The sequence below is a fragment of the Anomaloglossus baeobatrachus genome (assembly GCF_048569485.1).
Source record: "Anomaloglossus baeobatrachus isolate aAnoBae1 chromosome 5 unlocalized genomic scaffold, aAnoBae1.hap1 SUPER_5_unloc_3, whole genome shotgun sequence".
Taxonomy (NCBI): Eukaryota; Metazoa; Chordata; class Amphibia; order Anura; family Aromobatidae; genus Anomaloglossus; species Anomaloglossus baeobatrachus.
The window spans coordinates 1,656,921-1,673,734 of NW_027441806.1; the positions used below are offsets into that span (position 1 = coordinate 1,656,921).

General features: G+C 47.3%; 1 protein-coding gene across 1 annotated transcript in view; it reads left to right on the forward strand.

Annotated features, from left to right (window-relative positions):
• LOC142259188 (uncharacterized) overlaps positions 1 to 16,814 on the forward strand; it is a 184,596-nt gene that overhangs the window by 94,196 nt on the left and 73,586 nt on the right. The window contains 3 exon segments of the mRNA XM_075331688.1: positions 4,292 to 4,565; positions 5,408 to 5,646; positions 5,751 to 6,802. Of these exon segments, the coding sequence (XP_075187803.1) occupies positions 4,292 to 4,565; positions 5,408 to 5,646; positions 5,751 to 6,802 (1,565 nt within the window).

The window sequence follows — 16,814 nt, forward strand, 5'->3', positions numbered from 1 at the left end:
GCCGTTCTCAAGTTAATGGCAGTGGAGAGGATATGGGTGGACACACTGTATAGGGAGCTACTTGTGAAAGTATTCATTCCCTTCGCATTTTTTATGTTTTGCGACCTGACAACCTGGAATTTCCCTGTGTTTTGAAGGTTTCCATCAGGTCATGTACAGAACCTGCCAACAACTGTGAACATTTGGTGTTCTTTTTATTGTGAAGCAAATAAGAAATAGGACAAAATAACTGAAAGTTTCACTTTGCATAACTATTCACCCCCTAAAGTCAGTACTTTGTGGAGCCTCCTTTTATGGTAATTACAGCTACAACTCACTTTGGATAAGTCTCTCTGATCTTTCCAAATTTTGCCACTGGGATTTTTCCTCAAGACAAAACTGCTCAATCTTTTTGAAGTTAGCTGTTTCCTCCGGTGAGCAGCGTCTTCACGTCTGACTACAGATTCTTCATTCCTCTGGTGAGCAGCGTCTTCACGTCTGACCACAGATTCTCCATTCCTCTGGTGAGCAGCGTCTTCACGTCTGACCACAGATTCTCCATTCCTCTGGTGAGCAGCGTCTTCACGTCTGACCACAGATTCTCCATTCCTCTGGTGAGCAGCATCTTCACATCTGACCACAGATTCTCCATTCCTCTGGTGAGCAGCGTCTTCACGTCTGACCACAGATTCTCCATTCCTCTGGTGAGCAGCGTCTTCACGTCTGACCACAGATTCTCCATTCCTCTGGTGAGCAGCGTCTTCACGCCTGACCACAGATTCTCCATTCCTCTGGTGAGCAGCGTCTTCTCCTCTGACCTCAGATTCTCCATTCCTCCGGTGAGCAGCGTCTTCACGTCTGACCACAGATTCTCCATTCCTCTGGTGAGCAGCGTCTTCACGCCTAACCACAGATTCTCCATTCCTCTGGTGAGCAGTGTCTTCACGTCTGACCACATATTTTCCATTGGATTAAGGCCTGGGCTGTGACTCGGCCGCTCCAATACATATACACATTTCCCCTTACACCCTCCAGTGTGGCTTTAGCAATAACTTTTTGTCATTGTCTTGTTGGAAGATTAATCTCCATCCCAGTCTCAAATCACTGACAGACTGAAGCAGGTTTTACTCAAGAATATCCCTGTATTTTGCACCATCCATCTTCCCCTGGACTCGGACCATTTTCCCTGCCCCTGGTGCCGAAAACATCCCCACAGCATGATGCTTCCACCACCATGTTTCACTGTGGGGATGGTGTTCTGAGTTGATTAGCTGTTTTGGTTTGGTGCGAGACATAGCATTTACCTTGGTGGCCAAAAAGTTCAATTTTGGTCTCATCTGACCACAACACCTTCCTCCATACATTTGGGGAGTCTCCCACGTCTTTTGATAAACTGAAAACAAGCCTTCTAATTTTTGGTTTTAAGTAAAGGTTTTTTCTTGTCACTCTTCCATAAATGCCAGGTCATGTGGAGTGTACGGCTTATTGTGGTTGTATGGATAGATACTCCAGTCTCTGCTTGGGAACTCTGTAGCTTCTGCAGGGTTACCTTTGGTCTCTGTGCTGCCTCTCTGATTAATGCCCTCATTGCCTGGGCTCAGGGTCGTTCCATGGTAACTTACGTTACAGTCACAAGCCAAAAACTGAATAATGGCTACAGACTGTTCTTTGAAGGCAGGCACAAAAATAAGTGAATGTATATTGTACATTGAACTATTCTCAATAGACTTCAACAGTTTCATTTTTCAACAATACAAATTAAATACAATATACAATGTTACTTGGTAACTTCCGTTACACAAAAAGTAACGTAAGTTACCAAGTAAAAACGTATTTTATATTTAATTTGTATTGTTGAAAAATCAAACTGTTGAAATCTATTGAGAACAGTTCAATGTACAATATACAGTCACTCATTTAGTGCCTGCTTTCAAAGAACAGTCTGTAGCCATTATTAACTCAGTTTTTGGCTTGTGACTGTAACGTAAGTTACCATGGAATGATCCCTGAGAGTTTGGTGGGCGGCCTGTCTTGGCAGGTTTGTTGTAGTAACATTTTCTTTCCATTTTATGATTAGAACCCAACCCTGACTTTTATTTCTCAACACTTTGTCTCTGACTTGTTTTGAAATCTCCTTGGTCTTCATTGTGTTGTTTGTGCCGCCGGCACAGACAGGAAAACATCGCGATGCTGCAGGGATCGTGGCCGGCTCCACACAGCGCCGCCGGAACAGGCAGGAGGACATCGCGATGCTGCGTGGAGCGAGGAAAGGTGAGTATAAACGTATATATATATTTTTTTTTTTTGTGTGCCACAGGATGCAGGACATAGAGCAGGATGATGGCGTATATCGCAGGATGATGGCGTATATCGCAGGATGATGGCGTATATCGCAGGATGATGGCGTATATCGCAGGATGATGGCGTATATCGCAGGATGATGGCGTATATCGCAGGATGGGGGAATATAGCAACAGGGCTGTGGAGGTGGAGTCGGTATAAAATACTCCGACTCCTAAAATATATAATAAATTGGGGACAGTAGTGCAATGCAGAATGTGCTGAATATTTTTTCATAGCAATTTGGGAAAGTTATGAAATGTCCTATAAATGGCTGTTCTATTCCTGATCTAAGGCTACATTCACACAGCGTTTTTGCTGCATTTTTTTGAGGATACTTTTGTCAGCTGCAAAAGCAGATCAGCTTTTTAAAAAACTGCATCACCTGAAAGGTTTTTGAGCTCATAAATAATGCTTTCAATAGCAAAAGCAGATTAGAAAAACACCACAAACTGACAGCTCATTCTTTGTGAGGATCCTCACAATATTATGTGTCTGAATGTCCTATCTTTTCACCCATTGCCTTTGCTGGGATGCCAGAGTCACTGCATTTCACAGAATTATTTTGCCATCAATGTTCAATATGTTTGTGACAAAGAAATTGTTAGCAAGACTCTGGCAGTAAAAGATACTAAAGCTCATCATACCAGCCAGTTTCTCTAGGCCTTAGTGGAAAACGTTCTGCAAGATTACAAACTCAAAAAAGAACAGGTTATTTCTATTGTAAAGGACAATGCTTCAAACATAAGTACAATTAAACTGATGAATGAGAGTAATGAACAGCATCTAGAAGAAAATTTAGGATTCAGTATGTGTGAGATGGAGCCACAGTGCTGTTCATGTAACTGAGGAACAAACAGATATTACAACAGAAGAACAGCAAAATGATGCTTTAGGATTAGATGATCTTGTTGAAGCTGCTTCAAAACACTTTCATATTCATCACATGCGCTGTGTTGTGCACACGCTGCAGCTGGCAATAAGAGAGAGTCTGCAAGGGGGACCCCGATTTCACACATCCGGCTTTTCACCGGTTTGGCGGATGCGGCGCACTCCAGTACAGTGTATACAGTACAGTGGAAGCGCGACAAACGCCGGTCACATGCTGTCATGTGACCCGTAAGTTGCTGTGCTGCCACTGTACTCTATAGTACTGTACTGGTGTGTGCCGCATCCGCCAATCCGGCGAAAAGCCGGATGTGTGAATCTAGGCGGACATGCTGGAAATCTGATTGGAAAAGGTAAGGAAATTGGTTATTGCCGCCAGAACCCCTAAAATGTATTCTATCTTGAAGAGACGTGCTGGGAAAGGGGCAATTGTTGATCAAGCCACTCGGTGAGGCAGCACTTATTTAATGACTGAGCGATTGCTTGAACTAAAATCATTTTTCCCTCACCCTATGACGGCACCACGAGAGAGGATCCGCCCATCCAGGACAGGAAACCATCAGGTTAAAAAGGGGCGGTCCTCTCGCCACTTCAGTTTTGGTTTCCTGTCCTGGACGGATACCTCAGGTTGCAGCCCTGGAGGGCCGTGGATCTTCTAGCAACTGATACCTGGTCCCGACGGGCGGTTCTGGCGGCGGCACGGGTCCTGCCTCGCTCCGTTCGGGTGCCTGGAGGCGCCATGGCGGACCCCCGGGGGTTGCGTCCATGAGCGGGTGGTGCGCGTCAGGCGGCAGGTAAGTCAAGCAGCCGGCCGGTCCTTCCAGGGCGGCGGGGCTGCTCGCGGCCGCGTGTGCTGCACGCCGCCGCCATCTTGAGGGCGTGTTTTGCGTGCGGGCGTTGCGCATGCGCGGCAGCCGCACCTGACATGCGCTGACGTCGGCGGTGACGTCAGACCCTGGAAGTGGGTCCGGAGGCGCGGGAGGGGACGTACTCCAGTGCTCCAGCGCTCAGTTTAAAAACGGAGCTCTGAGCTGGAGGAACGTGCTAACGTCCTCCTGCATAACGGAGGTGTTTGTTACCATAGCAAAGGCCTTGGGAATATGGACAAGGATGTGCACCGTGAGGAGGACCGGCACTCAGTGTGTGAGTCCTCCTCCCCTCCTGCTAGCAAGAAGGTGGTGAAACCACCGGAGCGTCGCAGGATCGACTCTGGCTCTGATGCCAGCTTATCCAGCAAGCGTGGCACCCGGGCCTCTAAACAGACCCGAGATGCATCTAACGGCAAAGGCGCCTCCAGAGGGAAGACTTTGATGAAAGCTCCTTCCCCAGAACCGATACCGAACCTTCATCTCCTATGGGTGAGTGGTCTTCGGGCATGTGTACCTGTTGTTCATTGTTTTCCTGGTGTTGTGTCTCCCCTCCGTCCCTGTCATGCATAGGTTAAAAACACGGAAGTGTACGGCCAAATCGAATAACAGGGAATGCGCCCTCTGTAACCGGGAACTGGTTCCGTCCTGGTCCAAACGGCTCTGCAAGGACTGTATCCAACAGACCATTTCTGATGAGACTCCTGGGTTTGCTAGTGATCTTCGTACCATCATCAGGTCCGAAGTCCAGAGTTCTCTGCAGTCCCTGAAAGAGCCTCCTCGTAAGCAGCATAGACAGGCCTCCCCGGCCTCACCATCCAGTCGATCCGAGGGGGAGTGGGGGTCTTCTGGCTCTGCGTCTTCTTCCTCTGACAGTGAGGCTGACGTCCACCAATGTTTCCCAGTAGAAGGCACGAGCAAATTGATTAAAGCTGTCAGGGACACTATGGGCTTTACTGAGGGGAAATTGCAGCCTTCAGTCCAAGATGTGATGTATGGATCGGAAGGCGGATGTCTTGCTTAAAACTTCATGGCAGTCCTCCGCAGGTGCTCTCCGGCCTGCCATTGCAGCTACATGTACGGCACGGTCTCTGGCGATGTGGTTGTCCGAACTAGAGGAGAAGCTGAGAGCCAAGGTTCCTCGGGACGAGATTATTTCTTCTCTGCCCCGGCTGCAGAGAGCTGCGGCTTTCATCTCAGATGCGTCGGCAGATTTCACTCGACTAGCTGCTAAGATTGCGGCCCTTTCTAATGCGGCTCGTTGGGCCTTATGGTTGAAATGTTGCCCGGGGGATCTACAGGTTAAGTCTAAATTGTGTTCCATTCCCTGTCAGGGCGAGTTTCTTTTTGGATCGGTTCTGGATGATGTTCTTGAGAAGGCGGGAGACAGAAAAAGGAACTTTCCGACCCCGTCCTTTCCCTCCTTCAAGCGATCCTTTCGTAAGAAGCAGTTCACCCGTAAGTTCACCCCCAGGAATAGGAGTACCTGGTCGGATCGAAAGAAGGAGGATAAGGGGTTCTTGTTCAGGGCCTTCCCAATCCAAGAAGTCTTCCCAATGACTCCCTTCCCCAGGTGGGGGGGAGATTGACCTACTGTCTTCCGGCCTGGGAACGTATTTCTTCGAGCCCGTGGATTCTCAATATCATCCGATCAGGTCTGACATTTCCATTCCGCAGTGTTCCTCCCAGGCGCTTTCTCCAGACATCCCCGAGGACGTCCCCGAGCGAACAACATGCCTTGGAGGGGGAAATGACGTCCCTATTGCGCCGGGCGGTCCTGACGGACGTCCCATTGGCAGAAAGGGGAGAGGGGTTCTACTCCCCTCTTTTTCTGGTCGGAAAACCGGACTGCTCCTTTCGGGTCATCATAAACCTCAAAGGCCTGAACAGCCACCTGCAAATCCTGTCCTTCAAGATGGAATTAATGAAGTCCACAATCAAGTCTCTCTACCCGAATTGTCATATGGCTGTCCTGGATCTGAAGGACGCGTATTATCATGTTCCCATCGCTCCTCCCTCCCAGCAATATCTCAGGGTGGCGGTGATGCTCGACGGGTCGGTGCGTCATCTACAGTTCAGGGCCTTACCATTTGGCCTGGCAATTGCGCCCCGTATCTTCACGAAGCTCGTCCTGGAAATCACTGCCCACCTGCGGGAAGACAGAATTCTCATTATCCCGTATCTCGACGACTTCCTCGTGGTGGGGGATTCAGCGAACCATTGTACTACCGTGCTTCAGACTGTCTCCTCAAAGCTGGAAGGTCTCGGCTGGATTTTGAACAGGGAGAAGTCGAGGATGCTTCCAGCCACGGTGCAAGTCTTTTTGGGACTTACTTTGGACTCTCTCGTACAGGAATGTCGTCTACCACCTTCCAAAGTGGAGAAGATTCGCTCTCTGGTGCAGCAGGCGGTGGCGGTTCCGTACATGTCCCTGCGACGGGCTATGTCTCTTCTGGGCTCCCTGACCTCTACTCTCCCTGCAGTTTTATGGGCTCAAGGACATACCAGAGCCCTCCAGTGGGACATTTTGGGACATCAGTCGTCTCTGGGGGACAGGTTGAACAATCGGATTACTCTGAGCTCCAGCTCCATCGCCTCCCTTCACTGGTGGCTGGTTCCTGTGCACCTCACAAGGGGAGTCCCATGGTCTGTCCCGGTGTCCCGAATTGTGACCACGGATGCCAGTATGTCCGGATGGGGGGCTCACCTGCTGGACCGTCCGATTCAAGGTATCTGGTCACCCAGGGAGGCAGCTTCCTCCTCCAATACCAGAGAGCTGCTGGCTGTGGAACGGGCCCTGACTGGACTTCTCCCTTAACTGACTGGTCACCATACCCGGGTGTTGTCGGACAATCAGGTGACGGTGGCTTATCTGAACCATCAGGGGGGCACAAGATCCAGGTCCCTTATGATGATAGCCGACAGGATTCTGCTACTAGCAGAAACTCACCTTCTGTCCCTCACTGCTGTTCACATCAGGGGGAAAGACAACCTTGCGGCGGATTTTCTGAGTCGCACTCGCCTGCGCGAGGGGGAGTGGGAGCTCAACCCGTCCGTCTTCAACCTCATCACGGCCAGGTGGGTGGTTCCAGCCATCGACCTTTTTTCCACCAAACTGAACAGGTAGGTTCCTCAGTTCTGCTCTCTCAATACCAAGGAACGTCCGTATGCTGTGGACGCCCTGTCAATCCCGTGGGACTTTCCCCTAGCTTATGCATTTCCCCCACTGGTCCTTCTCCCCGTAGTCCTGAAAAAAATCAGGGACGACGGGGCCAGAGTCCTTCTGATTGCTCCCTTCTGGCCAAAGCGACCATGGTTTTTTTTGGCTGGTTTGGATGTCTGACCGACCCGTGGGTCCTCCCAGAACTTCCGAATCTCCTGTCCCAGGGACCTGTGTGCCATCCTCCGACTGTCAAGTTTCACCTGACGTTATGGAATTTGAGAGGGTGTTACTGATCAGTAAGGGGTTTTCCCCCAATTTAGTTTCCACACTGTTGGTTGTAGAAAGCCTGTGACGACCAAGATCTACTGTAGAACTTGGAAAAAGTTCTTATCTTCCTCGGGGGCTAGTGTAACTGGGGAGGTTCCCATCGGTCCCATCCTGGAGTTCCTGCAGTGCGGGTTGGACAAGGGGTTGGCGGTTAGCACACTCAAGGTCCAGATCTCCGCGTTAGCGGCACTCTACAATTATGATGTCGCGGGGAACCCTTGGGTGGCTCGGTTTATCAGGGCTAGTTCACGCCAGCGTCCTAGACGGGTAGTCTCCCTCCCCCTTGGGACCTTAACCTAGTTTTGGGGGCCCTGACGGATCCTCCGTTCGAGCCCCTTGACTCCATATCTGTTAAATATCTTTCCCTTAAGACGGTCCTCCTGGTAGCCCTGACCTCGGCCCGTAGGATTAGCGACATTCAGGCCCTTTCTATTGACCCGCCTTACACTCAAATACTGGACGATAGGGTAGTTTTGCGCTCTGACCCTGCGTACCTCCCCAAGGTTGTTTCTCGGTTTCATACGTCCCAGGAGATTGTATTGCCATCCTTTTGTACTAACCCGACGCGTGCGGAGGAAAGGCGTTGGCATTGTCTGGATGTACGTCGTTGTCTCATCCAGTATCTTCTTGTCACCAGTTCCTGGAGGAGGGACAAGTCTCTGTTTGTCTCTTTCCAGGGGCCTCAAAAGGGGGTTAAGTGTTCCAAATCCACGCTGGCCAGGTGGATTAGGGACGCCATTGAGTTAGCTTACGCGGCTAGGGGTGCTGCTGTTCCGGTGGGTCTGAAGGCACATTCCACGCGGGCTGTAGCTTCATCTTGGGCAGAACGGGCGGATGTTTCCATTGCTCAAATTTGTAAAGCTGCCACATGGTCCTCACCCTCGACCTTTTATAAGCATTATAGGTTGGATCTTTCCTTCTCCGACCTCACCTTTGGGAGGCGTGTTCTACAGGCTGTGGTCCCTCCCTAATATTTCTTTCGCTGTAATTCTCTCGTGGTGCCGTCATAGGGTGAGGGAAAAATACGTAATTACTTACCGGTAATGTGTTTTTTCCAAACCCATGACGGCACCCTTATATTCCCACCCTGCACTGGGGATTGTTGATTGGTTCACCTTCCTTTCTTCCTTCTTTCACAAATTTTTCTGGTGGTGGCCTTCTACTAACCTGTTGTTTTTTTGTGGAGGTCCTCTCATGCTCTGTAATCAAACTGAAGCGGCGAGAGGACCGCCCTTTTTTAACCTGAAGGTTTCCTGTCCTGGATGGGTGGATCCTCTCTCGTGGTGCCATCATGGGTTCGGAAAAAACACATTACCGGTAAGTAATTACGTATTCCTTATAGATATGGTGAACCCTCAAGTAACCTTAAATGAAGGTCAATGGACACAGGTGGCGGAATTGAAGGAATTGCTTAATCATCCATTTACCGTGACTAAACAATTACCAGAATAAAGGAAAGAAAAAAAGAAGAGAACAACGGGGCGCCAAATCTAAGTGTAGATGTATGTAAACACAGATTGTATGATCATACGAATTTTACACTCACCGTGCAGATTTCTTCTGTTTTCGTTGGCCGCACCACACAAACGGTGCGGTCACGCATGAATGGCCACAGGCACAATGCGAAAAAAGGTTTTCTTAAACATAGTCTCTCCAGACACCTGTTAATCAAACATCAAAAAAATTTTGATATAAAAGTGACCCCTGTAGAAAGAATTGCAGAGGACGATAGTGACAGTTTTAAAAAATTAAATAGGAAGGAGTCCTATTGGATTTTTAAGCTGAAAACCTTATACCCAGATGGTTTGAATGATGTGATAGAGAATGTCTAAATGTATATGTATCTTTTTTTTGTTTTGTTTTTTTTTTGTTTTTTTTCTCTTTGTCTCTTATTTATAAATGCAATATATCTGGAAGTGATTTTTATATAAGTGCATGAATTTTAAACTATTCTCTAAAGGAAAAAGGAAGGAAAGGGAGAGAGCAAAAGGGGAAAGGGAGAGAGAGGAAAGAGAAGAGAAAGGAAAGGAAAGAAAGGGAAAAAAAAAAAAAAAAGGAAAAATTGTGTTTTTAATCTGAATGGTTTGTTGTGTGTTTTGTATCACCGCATATTTTGAATGCCAGAATTTTCCTTGTTGGCGGTTGGAATTTTTGTTCTTTTTCATTCATGGATTGTGTCGTTCATGCATGGCAGCAATATTTGCTTGCCCCTGCACATGATCCATATAAGGATTTCAGCACAGGGACCACCATTTACCTCTTCGAGGTTGAGTGCTAATCTAATTGGAAGTACACACCCATGTTCCTCATACCCGCCTACATCATACACATAGACAGATCAGTCTATAAATTAGATTTTCTTAATACCAGCAATGTAAACTACACCTGATGAAGGCTTTTGTTAGCTGAAACGCGTTGTCCGTAATTGTCCGTTTTTTATTGAACCCTTAATAAACCCTTGTTCTTGAAGTTGTTGCAAACTTGCACTGATAATCCATTTATCCTCCGGAAGCGCCGAAAGGGATTTTGTCTTTACTCCTAAACAATTACCAGCTAAGGATTTAACTCCTGGCATTTTCATAATGGAGTGGAAGAACTTGCTATTTTGCCTGTCCCAAAGAGGAGGTTTAATCCCAGATGGCATTTCTGCTTCAATGAAACGGAGAGACACAGCTATTGTAAAATAAAATTTTTCTGGCAGCTGTTTTTGTGGCCCCAAGTCATCATATACTGCCTGATGATCAACAGCTTACTAAAGGAAAAGAAGCTTTGAGTGAGGTAGCAGTTAGGATGAGCGACTACAGGACTGCCAGGCGCAAGAGGACTTGGGGCCTGACAGTGCTACTGCTGCCATATCTTCATCCTCATCAGATGAGGAGTTTAACTTTGACAAGTATTTGGATGACATGGAGCAGGCAAAGCGTTGCCGCAAGGAAAACGATTTCACTCCGTCTCCTATAGCAGCAGATTGACCAGATTTCAGTAACATTTTTCACTTGCTCTCAAAGAAATAGAAAATTTCAACCATTCATCAAAACTGACTGTGCATGAGGCAATTCCTTTATACACGGAAATTGTTAGAGATGTTGCCCATGTGGTTACGGCTTTGCCTTCAACCCAAGTTACTGTAGAGAGGTTGTTCTCTAGCCTTAACGTTATTAGGTCAGATTTGAGGTCCTCTATGAAGGAGGATCTGATGGAAGCAATTCTATTTCTTACAACAAATTCATAGATTGTACAAATGTTATTTAGTATCTTTTTTGTTGAAAACTGTTTTTTGCCACTTACATAGTATATTACATAGTGTTATATATAACACAATATAAGTGGCAAAAAACCGTTTTCTCACAAAAACATACTAAATAATAACATTTAGTATATTGCTTATATTATAGTGAAAAATGTATTGTAGTGCAATGTGAACAGCAGACATTTAATCATTTTTATGATACAATAATCAAGATATTTAGATATATTTTATGTTGTATTTATTGGAATACAACTTTAAAACCCAAGACTGTAATAAATTGTAAATATGTAATACAATATGTAATATATATATATATACACACACACAGGATATATATGCAATCTACTGTATATTACATAGTGTATTACATATTTACAATTTATTACAGTTTTTTGTGTTCTAAAGTTGTAGCCAATAAATATATTTTATGTTCTATCTAAATATCTTGATTATTGTATCATAAAAATGATTAAATGTCTCCTGTTCACATTGTACTACTACTAATAATACTACAATACATTTTTCACTTAACTATAAGCAATATATGTGGGAGTCTCGGAGTCGGTGCAAGGGAAATTGAGGAGTCAGAGTCGAAGGTTTGGCTTACCGACTCCACAGCCCTGTATAGCAGGATGGGAGCGCATACCAGGATGGGGGTATATAGCAGGATGTGGCCATATGCCAGGATGGGGTATATAGCAGGACAGGATGTGGCCATATGCCAGGATGGGGTAGTGCTGATACATCACACACAAATCAGATTAGAAAAATATGTAAACACTGGCTGTAGTAACCGAATAGGTAAAAAGCCAAGGGGCTGAATACTTTTGCAAGCCACTTTTTGTGGGGAGCTTATACTGTATGTAGGGTGCCGTGTGAGTCTCATACTGTTTGTAGGGTGCTGTATGGGGCTTATACAATATATAGGGGAATGTCAGTGTATTTATTTCTGATCAATATTAAATGATGGCAAATATAAAATAATATGTAAATATTAATAATGAGCAGAATTAATTTCAGCCTATTGGTTTGGCCTCCACAACAGTCATGGGGTCTCTCATGTGGCCCCTCAGGAAAATTAATTCCTCACCCCTGCTATGCACATTAGATAACTGTCGGCCGAACCATCATTGGGCTGACTGCTTGTCCCCCATACACCAACACTCCAGCTTTCCTGTGGTCTCTATGGGAGAGCTGCCTCCAGACTCCTGGAGCGGAGGATTATCTCCAGGAAGAAGAAACGGATCCGTCTCTGACATTCAGCATGCCGGATCCTTCTCTGCCCGGATGTCATCTGTCGGGAGGCTCCATATATATTATACAGCGACCAATCCCCTATACTATCAGCAGCTACCGCTGACCTTAGTCTGATGTGTTTGGGGCCTAACAGCTTATTGGACGCCGCCTCTGGCAGAGATTAATAAACATTTGTAAATTGTACATAGGCCTCTAACTACTATAGCAACTAAACAGCCCCCAATAATCAAGAAATTATAGGATATGGGGGCAATGAGAACCTGCTTAATTTTCTAGCCATTTTCATGTAATATACAGAAGCCTAGGGGGAAAATGCCCCCCCCCCCAAAAAAAAACCACATATCAAGGGCTATAAAAAAAAAAAATACCAATGCCAAATCTAAACCCCTGTCCATGTAAACATTTTCCTCTCCATTTAGTGGTGGTGATGAAGTCAGTGACGGACTCCGGACAAATATGTACCGTATTTTTCACTTTATAAGACGCACTTTTGTTCCCCCAAATTTTGGGGGAAAGTAGGGGGTGCCTCTTATAAGCCGAATATGCGGGCGGGTGTGTGTGTGTATATATATACAGTGCCTACAAGTAGTATTCAACCCCCTGCAGATTTAGCAGGTTTGATAAGATGCAAATAAGTTAGAGCCTGCAAACTTCAAACAAGAGCAGGATTTATTAACAGATGCATAAATCTTACAAACCAACAAGTTATGTTGCTCAGTTAAATTTTAATAAATTTTCAACATAAAAGTGTGGGTCAATTATTATTCAACCCCTAGGTTTAATATTGAGTGGAATAACCCTTGTTTGCAATTACAGCTAATTCTTTTCTAAGACCTGATCAGGCTGGCACAGGTCTCTGGAGTTATCTTTGCCCACTCCTCCATGCAGATCTTCTCCAAGTTATCTAGGTTCTTTGGGTGTCTCATGTGGACTTTAATCTTGAGCTCCTTCCACAAGTTTTCAATTGGGTTAAGGTCAGGAGACTGACTAGGCCACTGCAACACCTTGATTTTTTTCCTCTTGAACCAGGCCTTGGTTTTCTTGGCTGTGTGCTTTGGGTCGTTGTCTTGTTGGAAGATGAAATGACGACCAATCTTAAGATCCTTGATGGAGGAGCGGAGGTTCTTGGCCAAAATCTCCAGGTAGGCCGTGCTATCCATCTTCCCATGGATGCGGACCAGATGGCCAGGCCCCTTAGCTGAGAAACAGCCCCACAGCATGATGCTGCCACCACCATGCTTGACTGTAGGGATGTTATTCTTGGGGTCGTATGCAGTGCCATCCAGTCTCCAAACGTCACGTGTGTGGTTGGCACCAAAGATCTCGATCTTGGTCTCATCAGACTAGAGAACCTTGAACCAGTCTGTCTCAGAGTCCTCCAAGTGATCATGAGCAAACTGTAGACGAGCCTTGACATGACGCTTTGAAAGTAAAGGTACCTTACGGGCTCGTCTGGAACGGAGACATTGCGGTGGAGTACGTTACTTATGGTATTGACTGAAACCAATGTCCCCACTGCCATGAGATCTTCCCGGAGCTCCTTCCTTGTTATCCTTGGGTTAGCCTTGACTCTTCGGACAAGCCTGGCCTCGGCACGGGTGGAAACTTTCAAAGGCTGTCCAGGCCGTGGAAGGCTAACAGTAGTTCCATAAGCCTTCCACTTCCGGATGATGCTCCCAACAGTGGAGACAGGAAGGGCCAACTCCTTGGAAAGGGTTTTGTAACCCTTGCCAGCCTTGTGACCCTCCACGATCTTGTCTCTGATGGCCTTGGAATGCTCCTTTGTCTTTCCCATGTTGACCAAGTATGAGTGCTGTTTACAAGTTTGGGGAGGGTCTTAATTAGTCAGAAAAGGCTGGAAAAAGAGATAATTAATCCAAACATGTGAAGCTCATTGTTCTTTGTGCCTGAAATACTTCTTAATACTTTAGGGGAACCAAACAGAATTCTGGTGGTTTGAGGGGTTGAATAATAAATGACCCTCTGAATAAACGTTTCACAATTTAAAAAAAAAAAAAAAAAGAAATAACATTATTTTTTGCTGCAGAGCATTTCACACTTCCAGGCTGATCTACAGTCCAAATGTCACAATGCCAAGTTAATTCCGAATATGTAAACCTGCTAAATCTGCAGGGGGTTGAATATTACTTGTAGGCACTGTGTGTATATATATATATATACACGCCCTGGGGGCGATATCTAACACAGGGGAACGTGTGCAATCCATAGAGGACCATAGGCAGCACAGGGGAACGTATGCAATCCATAGTGGGGCCATAGGCAGCACAGGGGAATGTGTGCAATCCAAAGGGGCCATAGGCAGCACAGGGGAACGTGTGCCAGCACAAGGGTGCTATATTCATTATAAGGGGGCCATATCCAGATTAAGGGGGCTAATTTTAGGATGGGGGGCTATGAGGGACATATACCCTATATCGGTCATGGCGAACCTTTTACAGGCCGAGTGCCCAAACTGTAGCCCTAAACCCAATTTTTTTTCCGAAGTGCCAACCAATCCTATTATATAAAGAATTGATTTTAATCTTACCTTTGCCGTCTTCTCTTCAGCAGGGGGCATCACGCTCATGCATGCTTACCACACATTGAAGCTGAGCCCCTGCCCTTTCCAGACACAGCTGTTGGATTGATCTTTCTGGAAAAAAATTGCAGCATATTAGACAGAGATTTTAACCTGGAATGCAATCAGATGTCACCCTGTAATCCACATCTACATTTCAAAGTCTGAACATCCTGAAATCCCATAAAGACGTACGAGTGGCTCCCCTCCCCATCATTGTGTAGTTCTGTCCCCCTTCCTCGGCCACTTCTTGGTAAACATGTCCCCCATCCTGATATATATTTCCTACATTCTGGTATATTTGTCCCCATCACGGCCCCATCCTGGTAAATGTACCCCATTCCTGGTAAATGTACCCCATCCTGACATATTGCCCATCGTAAATGTTCCCCCATCGGGGCATGTACCCCATTCCTGGTAAATGTTCCCAATCCTGGTTAATTTATCTCATCCAGGTAAATGTACCCCTTCCTGGTAAATGTACCCTGTCGTGGCATGTTTCCTCCATCCTGGCATGCATGTTTCCCCATCCTGGCATGCATGTTTCCTCCATCCTGGCATGCATATTTTCCCCATCCTGGCATGCATATTTTCCCCATCCTGGCATGCATATTTTCCCCATCCTCGCATGCATGTTTCCCCATCCTGGCATGCATGTTTCCTCCATCCTGGCATGCATATTTTCCCCATCCTGGCATGCATATTTTCCCCATCCTGGCATGCATATTTTCCCCATCCTGGCATGCATATTTTCCCCATCCTGGCATGCATGTTTCCCCATCCTGGCATGCATGTTTCCTCCATCCTGGCATGCATGTTTCCTCCATCCTGGCATGCATATTTTCCCCATCCTGGCATGCATATTTTCCCCATCCTGGCATGCATATTTTCCCCATCCTGGCATGCATGTTTCCCCATCCTGGCATGCATGTTTCCTCCATCCTGGCATGCATGTTTCCTCCATCCTGGCATGCATGTTTCCTCCATCCTGGCATGCATGTTTCCTCCATCCTGGCATGCATGTTTTTCCCATCCTGGCATGCATGTTTCCTCCATCCTGGCATGCATGTTTCCTCCATCCTGGCATGCATGTTTCCTCCATCCTGGCATGCATGTTTCCTCCATCCTGGCATGCATGTTTCCTCCATCCTGGCATGCATGTTTTCCCCATCCTGGCATGCATGTTTTCCCCATCCTGGCATGCATGTTTTCCCCATCCTGGCATGCATGTTTTCCCCATCCTGGCATGCATGTTTCCTCCATCCTGGCATGCATGTTTCCTCCATCCTGGCATGCATGTTTCCTCCATCCTGGCATGCATGTTTCCTCCATCCTGGCATGCATGTTTCCTCCATCCTGGCATGCATGTTTCCTCCATCCTGGCATGCATGTTTTCCCATCCTGCCATGCATGTTTTTCCCATCCTGGCATGCATGTTTTTCCCATCCTGGCATGCATGTTTCCCCCCCATGCTGGCATGTGTGTTCACCCACCTCATGCTGGCATGTGCGTTCCCCCACCCCCACCCCACGCTGGCATGTGTGTTCCCCCACCCCCACCCCACGCTGGCATTGTGCGTTCCCCCACCCCACGCTGCCATGTGCATTCCCCCTCTCCCACCCCACGCTGCCATGTGTGTTCCCCCACCCCACGCTGGCATGTGCGTTCCCCCTCTCCCACCCCACGCTGGCATGTGCATTCCCCCTCTCCCACCCCACGCTGCCATGTTCGTTCCCCCACCCACCGCTGGCATGTGCGTTCCCCCTCTCCCACCCCACGCTGCCATGTGTGTTCCCCCACCCCACGCTGGCATGTGCGTTCCCCCTCTCCCACCCCACGCTGCCATGTGCATTCCCCCTCTCCCACCCCACGCTGCCATGTTCGTTCCCCCACCCCCCGCTGGCATGTGCGTTCCCCCTCTCCCACCCCATGCTGCCATGTGCGTTCCCCCTCTCCCACCCCCCGCTGCCATGTGCATTTTCCCTCTCCCACCCCCCGCTGCCATGTGCGTTCCCCCTCTCCCACCCCCCGCTGCCATGTGCGTTCCCCCTCTCCCACCCCATGCTGGCCCTACCGCACACGAGTTATATAAAAAAAAAAAAAGCAACACACAACTTACCTTCCTGCACCCGCTCCACCGCTGCACGCTGCTGGGTCCTCAGTTCC